Source organism: Natrix helvetica, assembly GCF_964273705.1.
Source record: "Natrix helvetica genome assembly, chromosome: 1".
Classification (NCBI taxonomy): domain Eukaryota; kingdom Metazoa; phylum Chordata; class Lepidosauria; order Squamata; family Natricidae; genus Natrix; species Natrix helvetica.
The window spans coordinates 135,343,970-135,355,979 of NC_138548.1; the positions used below are offsets into that span (position 1 = coordinate 135,343,970).

The 12,010-nt window shown below is 41.4% G+C and overlaps 1 protein-coding gene across 1 annotated transcript in view; it reads left to right on the forward strand.

The window, feature by feature from the left end:
• Window positions 1-12,010, forward strand: part of PDIA5 (protein disulfide isomerase family A member 5) — a 241,481-nt gene that overhangs the window by 133,008 nt on the left and 96,463 nt on the right. The window contains exon 8 of the mRNA XM_081938793.1: window positions 5,608-5,675. Within this exon, the coding sequence (XP_081794919.1) occupies window positions 5,608-5,675 (68 nt within the window). The remainder of the gene's footprint in view (window positions 1-5,607; window positions 5,676-12,010) is intronic.

Genomic DNA, 12,010 nt, shown 5'->3' on the forward strand with positions numbered 1-12,010 from the left:
CAGTGTTGGCAAACCTTTTCGGCACCAAGTGCTGAAACGGGAGCGTGTGCAAGGGAAAGCACCAGAAACCAGAAGCTCAGCTCCCCAGCGTGCAGGCACGGGAGCGCTGGAAACCAGAAGAGCAGTTCCCCAGTGCACATATGCGTGCCAGGAAGCTGAGCTTCTGGTTTCCAGCGTGCACATGCATGCTGGTCACCTGGTCTTCCACTTTCTGGCGTGCATGCATGCATGCATGAAGACCAGGTGGCTGGCCAGAAGAGCAACGGGCAATGGCCAGCATGCCCGGAGAGATGGCTCTCTGTGCCAGAAGTTCGCCATCATGGGTCTAACTAAAAGAAGAACTAGGGGTGATATCAGTGACGTGCGGTGAGGTTTATGGCTGGTGAGGCAGCAATTTTTTTAGACTTGTGGACTTCAGCTCCTAGAATTCTACAGCCAGGCATGCTCAGTTCTGATTTAAAGCGACAGCATTTGTTTTCCTTCTTTCTTTTTCTTTTTCTTCTCCCTTCCACTCCTTCCTCCCTCTTTCCCTCTCTTCCCCCTCTCTCAAACAAACAAACAAACACACACACACACACACACACACACAGATGGGGCGATGGGAGCTGTGAAGGAGCGCCGTGCTCGGCGGAAGGGCTCCCGGGGCTCTGAGCATCCACCTGCCACCACCTGCCTTTCGCTCCGCAGAGAAGACTGTGCCCTCTAGTCGGGGTCAACCAAGGCCGGCCCGGCTCAGGTGAGGCCAGCCACCACATGAAGGGTCCGGCCCGCCCTCCCTGCCGCCCTCCGCCCCGGGATTTGGCCACAGCACCGCCTGCCAGAGTTGCGCGGCATCCAGGGCACACTTGTCAGGCAAAGCCAGCGCAGGTGGGGCGCGGACGGAGCAGAGGAAGCATCTCACCCCCACTTCCCCTGCCCAAAAGAACAAAAGGTACCTCTGCTGCCACCTGGGCAACCTGGCCGGCCTCTCTCACGGCAGCTCTCCAGCACCAAGCCTGGGAGTCCCTGGACGAGGTGGCGGGGGCTGTAAGCGCCGCAGGCTGGACTGGAGCCGGAGGCAACATCCCTCCGGCCAGATAAGGCAGGCTGCCCTCCCTGCCTCTCCTACCCCCTTCTCTCTCTCTCACTCACATAAACTCTCTCAAACACACACACACACACACACACACACAGCTTCTCTGAAGAAGCCCCGCCCAAACAAGTGCCCTCTACTAGGAGGCAGGAGAACTGCATGCCTCCCCTACCTCGGGATTTTTTAGGCTTTTAACCCTCGCTTGTTAAGATTTGGTTAAGCGGGGGTTAAAAGCCTAAAAAATCCTGAGGTAGGGGAAGCATGTAGTTCTCCTGCCTTCTAGTTGAGGGAGCCTCACCTCAGCACTCGCCTTTTCCCTTTTATATATTTTTTTCTTTTTATGATGAGAGCGGTGAGACTCTGCCTCCCCTGACTGCATGTCACTAGGTGATATAATGGCAGTCTTTCAGTATTTCTGTCACAGAGAAGAAGGGGTCAACCTATTCTCCAAAACACCTTAGGGCAGGACAAGAAGTAACTGGTAGAAGGTCGCTAAAGAGAGATCCAACCTAGAGAATTTTCCTGACAGCGAGAGCAATCAGTGAAACTACAGTACTTACCTGCAGAAGTTGTGAGTGCTCCATCATTGGAGATTTTTAAGAAAAGATTGGACAGGGTTTGGCGAGAATGGTATAGGGTCCGCTGCTTGAGCAGGGGGTTGGACTAGAACAGTGATGGCTAACATTTTTCTAAAGGTGTGCCAAAATTGTGCACCCGCATGCTGTCCCTCTGCACATGCGTGCATGACATCCCCTGCGCATGCGCAGGGGGGGGTTGCCCTCCCCAGGCTCCGGAGGCTTTCCTGAAGCCAGGGGAGGGCGAAAACGGCCTCCCCCGGCCCTCCGGAAGGCCAAAAAAGAAGCATGCCAAAGCTGAGGGCTGCTGTCCCGGCAAATATGGCTCCGGCATCATGGGACTAGAAGATCTCCAAGGTTCCTTCCAACCGTATTATTCTATGTTCTAAGACTAAGTGAAATAGATCTCCATGAAACAGATGTTTCTGCAGGCAGGATGGGGAGGTGGATTTTACCTTACAGCACTGTAATCAGCACTAAAAAACAAGATTGGAAGTGATGCCAAGAGCGTGGAGGGGGGGTGAATTATCTTTCTCCCTTTTGCCTGCATTAGCTTCCATCTTGTTGTATAAAAGTTTCGCTAAGTTGACTTCTTCGTGCTAAAGATTTTTTTTTTTTTTACTCACAAAATAGGAAGTCTGGATTGGATCCAACCCAATGAAGTGATTGTTTTATGTGAAATGCTGGCGAAATTCTACGGCTTTATTTAACATGGGCCAATTTAGATCTTAATCGGCAGTTTTCATCTCCAAAAGTTGAATTTAATTCACCTATTATTAAAAAAATAGAACACTTAATTTTATATTCCTAAATTTTAGGAGTATTGTCTTCTCCTTCAGACTATTTATCTATATATAAAACCAGCAGTTTCGAACAAGTGCAGCCAAATAACTTGGCTTTGCCTCCTCTTTTAATGAAAGATCTGTCTTCAGGTGCTTTTAGATACTAACGGAGAGAGCCTTCTTTGAAGGTTGCTGCTCCTTTGTAATCAAAGTAACACTGGGACCACAGTACTGTTTTTGTGCTTAATATGATGAAAAATGCTTCAGCTAAATTCCTTTTTAATCAAATAAGCTTTGAGATCTCATGTGTGGACCCTGTTGCTTAGGCATGGAGTCAGCAGATTGAAATAGGAACAAGAGGATATGTGTGTGCGCAAACGCACAAATATATACAGAGAAAGGAAATTGTAATTATACAGCAAACATTAACAAGATGAATAGACTGGAGCAAACAGATCGATAGTATATTAAAAACAGCATAAATATGGCTAATACAAATAATGGTTCTGAAAATAAAATCCTATGCATCCATGACTCCCAACTGCCTAATTGATTTTGAGCCTACAGGGTTTCCTTTTTTTTAAGGTCTTGTATATATTTGCTATTAGTCCAGAAATTCTGCTTTTATGAACCAATTGTATATCACTGGGTAGATGAAATTCACCGTGTTTTTGTACCAATGGGTGCAGTTGAAATGAACAGCCTCTCTGATCTGACTTTCCTGATCTGACTTTCCTTTCCTCCACTACATAAAACTATCATAGCAGATTGAGAATTGTCTCCCATAGCTAACATTTCCTGACCATATCAGTATTGGACCGTTTCCAGGCTAAACATCTTAAAACTTTATCAGTAAAAGGTAGATCCCATGCCAGAGCCTTGTCTAGTTTGCTTGTCTAAATGACTTTAACCTTATCTTATATTTAAAATTATATCTGGGAGGAAGTCTGACTTTTGCTTTCTAAAGGTTACATCTTCTCTGGGACTGACTTTATTGCAACTTCAAATATCCACTTAGTAAACTAATCATAAGACATTTCTGTAGCTGAAGAACCTGTCCAAAAGTCCTCTAATCTTCTAATTCCAAACTGGAAGGAAAAATAGAAAACTACAAGGGATTTCTATAAAGGTATTTTTAAAATACAATTAAAACTGACCATGAATATATTCACTATAGTCCAGTAAATTGTACTATATAAATCTACAGCTTTCTAGAGTTAGTGTTAGCAGAATTGATCTCAGATTGCCCTATTTTTGGTGGCAACCCCAACTACTCAAATCAAAAGGTGTAATTTTCTTAAAGAAAATAGGAAGATAACACAACAGTTTTCACAAGTAATCCGGCTGTTGGTTTATTGATCATTATGTTTACACATTGATACAACTGTGACATTGAATCGGTTCCTGTTTCTAGCTGCTAAATTTACCATTGTAATATTCTAAGAAGCTAATTGAAACAGTAATAATTACAATTTTGGAAATAGTTCTGGCTGAAAAACTAGTGCAATAGTTAAAAGCGTTGAAAATTGCTACAATTAAGGATAAATGTATTCAAATATGGCCACCAATTACTAGCTGCCTTAGCAATGTTTTTCTTGTACTGGTTACTTTCATCTGTGCAAATGTTATTTTGAATAGAAATACTGAAGATGGGTGATGTTTGTATTTCTCTGAAAGATCACATGTTCATTTAACTATCTATGTGTGTGTTAGGGCTGTGCAAGACCTTGAATTTCCTTCTAAAACGTTTCCTAAAAATGTCCAGGACACAAATGAAACGTTTGGTTTGCAACTCTTTAAAGTTGCTGTAGCAGCTGAAGAGGCCTGTCATGCAAGTCTCTGAAAAGATATAGCTACCTTAAAAAGTTGCAGATAGGTGCTACATGAATATCCCCACGCACTCTAAATTGATTTTTCTAAAAACAATTTCATTCAGTGTATTACATAGCGTTGGTACACATATGCCCAAGTTTCTTATCCATTTTTTCACTTCACATTTGGAATTAATCTAAGAAAGGTAATATTATAAAATAGGTTTTTGATTCCTGAACACTTGGGTATATAAAGGTCAGGAGAAATGCTTAACTCAGGAATAATTTTGGCAAGTGAGGAATAATTTTATGCATTTTTAAAATATATGCACACACAAAGAATGAGAGCCAGTGTGGTGCATTGGTTAAGGTGCAAGACTAGGAGCAGAAAGAATTAGGTTCTAAGTCACCCATTGAACAGGGAAGTTGCAAAATATCTATGAATGTGCACTAGACTGTTATGCTAGAGTAGGATTATGGTGACCATATTTTCATGGACAAAAATAAAGGACAAACCTGAAAAAGGGGCAAATCTGAAAAGGTTCATAAGAATGAAATATGTTTTAATGTTTGTAACTTTGTTTACAAAGGAAAATAATGAGACAGAGGAATCAAAAATTAAGGGAAACTCTACAGAAATGCATATTTTAGTAAAAATAATATCAAATAATATTTCGACATTTATTTTTTTAAAAGCAACTCTATTTCCATAATTTTATCACAAAGTAAATTGTGAATTAAGTCGTACTATTTGTACAATACTAGGGCTCCGTGGCTAAGACACTGAGCTTGTCAATCAGAAGGTCAGCTGTTCAAATCCCTAGCGCCGCAAAACAGAATGAGCTCCCGTTACTTGTCCCAGCTTCTGCCAACCTAGCAGATCGAAAGCACATAATAAATGTAAGTAGAGAAATAGGAACCAACTTTGGTGGGAAGGTAACAGCGCTCCATGTGCCTTCAGCGTTTAGTCATGCCGGCCACATGACCACGGAGGCTTCTTTGGACAGTGCTGGCTCTTTGGCTTAGAAATGGAGATGAGCACTGCCCCCTAGAGCTGGAAACAACTAACACGCATGTGCAGGGGAAACTTTATCTTTACCTATTTGTACAATAAAATGTAAATTCCCAGAATAAAGGACAAAAGTGAGTTTTTGAAAAGTAAATAAATCTAAAGGATACCTTTGTGAAAAAATGTGCTTTAGAATAATGGACTTACGGTCACTATAATTATGATCCATGACCATTAATGAAAAGTCCTTCATTCTGCAATCACACACATGCATATTGCATGGAGGAACTTTGTTCATTCAGTTTTCTTTGTAGATAAATTGAAGAATAATTATTTCTTCCCTTATATCTTGTATTAGGGTGTGGAGTTTGCAAAAGAATGATGCCAGCTTTCCAACAAGCATCCACTGAACTGAAGGGCATGTATGTAAGTGAAAAGTCTTGTAAGACGTTTTTGGGTTTTTAATTACTCCATTAATAAAAGTAAAGTTTCTTTATTGGTATGTTTTTAATATGTAATAGTTACTGAATATAAAACATGCTTAAATTAAAAAGCGAACAGAAATATTACCTTATTTATATTAATCCTCTGGGAACATTTACATGAAAGTATCAATTTAGAACAGGATTCCATGGGATCTCGTTATACCTGAACATAAAGTCAAAATTAGATTTCCCATCTGCTTATTTTATATACCAGGGAAGGTTACTTTGAATTGAAAGTGATGGAGTACCATGAAATCAACTGTTTCCAATTCTCCCTCCTGTTGTATTTAATCAGGTTTACATTCCCCCTTTCTTCTGGGAGGTAGGCAGTTCTCCAGAAGTAGCACACTGGAAAAATTTAGGCTGAATAGGAGTGACTGGCTTCAAGACCATTGTTTAGGGAATTAGTGTCAGATTGATATTTGCAGAGAAAGTCTTGGACTGGCCTGTCCATCTCTGTTGCCTGTTTTGTTAGATGATTGCATTTGTAACTCTGGTTGCTGGTTGAGTCTGTCCATGACCTTTCAGGGAATGTGCATACATTTATTTTTCTTGTGCCAGTGTGCTATATATGGTGGAAAGACTTGCAAAAAGGCTTAATGTTGTGTTTTTTTGTCATGAGTGATATATTAATTGCTTGCTTTCAAGAGTGCACTGAAATATGTAGATAAAAATATATAGTGTCTTAGAAATAGCTTTCATTGAGTATGCATGATCCGAGTTTAGGGCCCATTGCTCATAGCTTACAAAATGTAGAGGCTATGTAATATTGCAGGAAGACTGGTAATGAAAATCTTCTTCAGATGTAAAATTATTAAAGACTATGTCCTGAATTGATAAGTCACACAAAGCAACGTTAACCATATATGTCAGAAAATTACAGAGTTTATATTGAGGTGATATCTTTGTTAGGGCAATGATGGTAGAATTGTCAATAACATGATTCAACATAAAAGGAAGGTAATTTTATATACAGTGCATTCAGCAAGTATTCAGACTCCCTGCACTTTTGTCAATTTTGTTATGCTGAAACTGATTCTACAGTTGTTGAAATTCATTTTTTTTTCTCATTAATCTGCACTCATTAATCTGTACCCTATAATGACCAAGTGGAAACAGAATTTTAGAAATGTTTGTAAATGTATTAAAAAGAAATAAATTTATTAAAAGGGAAAAAAAACCTGAAATATCAAGTGGCATAAGTAACAACACTTTTAGCTTAGATGCCTTCCATTTCTCTTGATTGTTACTGACACGTTTCTACACCTTAATTAGAGTCCGCCTATGGTTAAACTTGGGACGTGGTGGCTCAGTGGCTAAGATGCTGAGCTTGTTGATCAGAAGGTCAGCAGTTCAGCGGTTTGAATCCCTAGGACCGTGTAATGGAGTGAGTTCCCGTTACTTGTCCCAGCTTCTGCTAATCTAGCAGTTTGAAAGGATGTAAAAATGCAAGTAGAAAAATAGGGACCACTTTGGTGGGGAGGTAACAGCATTCCATGCACCTTCAGCATTTAGTCATGCCTGCCACATGATCTTTGGACAGCGCTGGCTTTTCAGTTTTGAAACGGAGATGAGCACTGTCCCCTAGAGTCAGGAAGGACTAGCAAATATGTGCGAGGAGAACCTTTACCTTATGGTTAAGCTGAATGGAGCCAAGTACAGGGACATCCTCAATGAAAACCTGTTCCTCAGCACTCAGGACCTCGTTCACTTTCCACCATGACAATGATCCTAAGCACACAGCCAAGATAACACAGAAGTGGCTTAGGGACAACTCTGGTCACTTTCCCAGTCCACCGTGAGGTTCCACTTTTTTAACCATGACAACCCCAATATCATCGCTTGTGCCATTTTGGGGAGCATGAAGAGACAACATCCATTTGTACTACCCCCAAAAATGGCTCAGCCAGAGCCCTGACTTGAACCATATTGAACATCTCTGGAGGGACCTGACAATGGCTGTCCACTGATGGTCACCATCCAATCTAACTGAATTTAAGAGGATTTGAAAATTAGAATGGCAGAAAATACCTCAATCCAAGTGTGCACAGTTTGTTACATAATGCCCAAAAGGACTCGAGCTTGTAATTGCTGCCAAATTGCTTCAACAAAGTACTCAGGGAAGAATCTGAATACTTATGCCAATCTGATATTTCAGTTTTTTGTTTTTAATACATTTACAGACATTTCTAAAATTCTGTTTTCACTTTGGGATTATGTGTAGATTAATGAGGGAAAAAATGAATTTCAATGACTGTAGAATCAGGCTGCAGCATAACAAAATTGACAAAAGTGAAGGGGGTCAGAATACTTTCTGAATACACTGTATATCCTTCATCTAGAGTTTCATTCTGTGATGTAAAAGAGTAAGGTTCTACATTTAGGCAACAAAAATGGAATGCACAGATACAGTATAGGCCCGTGATGGCGAACCTATGGCACACGTGCCACAAGTGGCACGCGGAGCCATTTGTCAGGGCACGCGAGGCGCTGCCCTGTCAGCTGGCCAGCGCGCATGCGCGCGCTGGCCAACTGAGTTCACCTTTTTAAAAGCTATTTTTCGCCTTCCCCATACTCCAGAGGCTTTATAGGAGCCTAGGGAGGGCGAAAAGAGCCTCCCCCGACCCCCCCGGAGGCTTCAGGGACCGTCCCTGAAGCCTTCGGAACGCTTAAAACCACCCTCCGAGCAAACCGGAAGTGACTTCCGGGTTGCTCGGAGGGTCGTTTTAAGCGTTCCGAAGGCTTCAGGGACCGTCTGAGGCTTCCCTGATGCCTTCGGAGCGCTTAAAACGACCCTCCGAGCAACCCGGAAGTCACTTCCGGTTTGCTCGGAGGGTGGTTTTAAGCACTCCGAAGGCTTCAGAAAAGCCTCCGGACAGTCCCCGAAGCCTCCGGAGGGCCGGGGGAGGCTCTTTCTGCCCTCCCCAGGCTCCTATAAAGCCCCTGGAGCCTGGGGAGGGCAAAAAAAAATGTAAAAATGGGGGGGTCGCACGTTGTGCGCGCATGCGCACTGGGGGGGTCGCGCGTTGCATTATGGGTGCGGCACGCCCGCACTCGACCTCCCCTGCGCTCCCCCCACTTGTGGCACGCGAGCCAAAAAAGGTTCGCCATCACTGGTATAGGCGGTACCTTGTTCAGTAGTAGTAACTGTGGAAGGGATCTTGGAGTCCTAGTGGACAACCATTTAAATATGAGCCAGCAGTGTGCAGCAGCTGCCAAAAAAGCCAACACAGTTCTAGGCTGCATCAACAGAGGGATAGAATCAAGATCACGTGAAGGGTTAATGCCACTTTATAAGGCCTTGGTAAGGCCACACTTGGAATACTGCATTCAGTTCTGGTCGCCACAATGTAAAAAAGATGTGGAGACTCTAGAAAGAGTGCAGAGAAGAGCAACAAAGATGATTAGGGGACTGGAGACTAAAACATATGAAGAACGGTTGCAGGAACTGGGTATGTCTAGTTTAATGAAAAGAAGGACTAGGGGAGACATGATAGCAGTGTTCCAATATCTCAGGGGTTGCCGCAAAGAAGAGGGAGTCAAACTATTCTCCAAGGCACCTGAGGGTAGAACAAGAAGCAATGGGTGGAAACTAATCAAGGAGAGAAGCAACTTAGAAGTGAGGAGAAACTTCCTGACAGTTAGAACAATTAATCAGTGGAACAGCTTGCCTCCAGAAGTTGTGAATGCCCCAACACTGGAAGTCTTTAGGAAGATGTTGGATAGCCATCTGTCTGAAACGGTATAGGGTTTCCTGCCTAGGCAGGGGGTTGGACTAGAAGACCTCCAAGGTCCCTTTCAACTCTACTATTGTATTGTATTGTATTGTTTCATTGACCGGCTAATGCCACCCACATTGATCTTTTTAAAAATGATTGGAAATTTCCTTTAGCTTTCTTAATTAAAAATACCAATCCAAAATCCTTTGTAGTGTCCTGTTTTGGATTTTCATTTACAAAAGGATTTCCCCTGATGAATAATTCTGGAGACTTCATAGGTTTTTTTAATTAGCTTAAAGATATTGAATTAATATGGATTTTGGTTGCTTTTAATATGTTCAGCATGGCAACATTTGCTCTTCATGTGACACACAATATGAAGTGGTTCAGGTTAATTAAAGAAGATTTATAAGTAAGTCTGTAGCTTCATTAAGTTTCCCGCTTCTTTTCCTGAGTGGCTAAAGATAATAATTTTGAAAAAGCAGTTTTTATAACAAATATTGAAAAACAGTGATTAGAAAAATGCAAGGAGCAAATGATAGAGGATGCTAGCAGAACGTGGCATAATCCTTTGGGAGCAAAAGATAGCAGGACCAAATATAACGCACCTAAACACCTCTTGACAGAAGAAAATGGCCCTTTGTTTGCCATCAGTGGAGTTTCACAGATGTCTTCCAAAGGGCATTTCTAAGAGATAATCCAAAAATCTTTAAAGTCCTTTCTGATGTCCTGGCTGTCTGATGTCAAAAACAAAGGATGTGATCTTGAATGTGGTGAAATAGTGTTAATAATTGGATAAATCAATTGACTGCACGGGTCAGAGCCCTCCACGTATTATTGAACTTCAGTACCAACCAACTCTAACCAGTATATTCTATTAGGAAGCACAATAGGAGCCCAATAATATTTGGAAAGCCAATTTTGATTCCTCTTGATGTCTGCTTTGGTAGCTGCATTGTTAGTACTGATTATTGTAGCCATTGATCATTTTCTTCAATTATAATTAAACCTATTAATATCTGTACATCACTCCATTGCACTTTCAAAACTTCAGCATTTGTAGAGGTTCTGGTTATGAGGGTGAAGGGAAAAACCGCAGCTTCTTTGTGAAAAAGCCACATCAGCAGGACATGAATGTTTGTCGATTCAGTGCCTGCTGAGTATCAGGACTATTCTGAAAAAGAAGGGGAAGAAGATAGGTAAGGAACAGAGAAAAAAGATGATCAACCAAAAGCTCAGATTATCCTTAGAAGGCCCGAACAAACAAACTCCCCCACCCTTCTACACTGACTGGACTTGAATCAACTTACTGCCCAGGCAGAGAAGAGAGGTGATTTTTTTGAGCTGGACACCTAAGAGAAGGGGGAAGTATGGGGACTACACAAGAAAGGTGCTGCTGATGCATCCCTATTTGAGGCTGGTGAGCCCATTGTTGGTGAGAGAGTTGGAGATCAGGCCACAAATTGCTGCTACTGGAACAATTTATCTATAAGATAGGCTCTCCCCCCCCCCCCAAAAAAAAAACATTAACTTGAGTTCTCATTTTTTGACTGTTGTGGCTCCAAAGAGTCTTGTTTTTTTGCTTTCAAACATTATCCCCTAGTACTCAAAGGATAGAATAATTCAAGTTCCCTTCAACTTTGGAAAAGCAGTTATATGTTAGTCATCTCCATACCTCTCTATCTAAAACGGTCTCTGGTACAGGATAGATTTCTTTAATCTGATCCTGTTTTGAGATGGCAGTGTTTAAATCTGTAATATCTTACTATTCAGATGCACTGAATATCAACACCTGATCATTTTTTAGCCATGATAGAGTTGAAGTCCAAGTCCTTCAGAGCCCCAGGTTATAAGAGGCTCCTGTAACAATCACAATTTTCCGTTGTTTGCAGAATCATCAGAAGCTTTTTCTGAAAAGTGTGGTGGTTAAGGTGTTAGACAAGATCTAGGAAGAGCCACTCTCAAGTCCATCTTCAGCTGTGGAAGTTTACTGAGTGACTTTGAGCAAGTCATTTCTTCTCAGACTAACCTACTTCACCATGTTGTTATTGTGAGGGGAAATATGCAATACTTTTATTTTGGCCAAGTGTGATTAGACACAGAAGGAATTTGTCTCCAGCGCAGAAACTCTCAATGTACATGCAAAGCAACAGAGTAATAATAATCATAATATGATACCAATAAGAGGGGACAGTAGGGAAGATGAGAAGGATAATAATGCTACAGCCATAAAACATGGGTAAATATACTTAGACATAAAACAATACTGTGAGGATTAGGTGTTCAGCAGAATGAGTGATGGCATGAGGGAAAAAACTGTTTCAGGAGTTTAATTAGGAGGAGGAATTGCTATGTATGTAAATTGAGCTCCTCAAGGAAAGACCGTATATAAACCAACCTATCAAATAAATAAAAATAAAAAATAAAACAGGAAAAATCATCACCTTCCTCTGTGTGAAATTGTATTCAGATCATTCTGTATTTGTGTGGCTAACACAATAGTTCCTAATCTATTGTAAAATAATAGTATTGCTTCAATTGTATTGTAGATACTCAT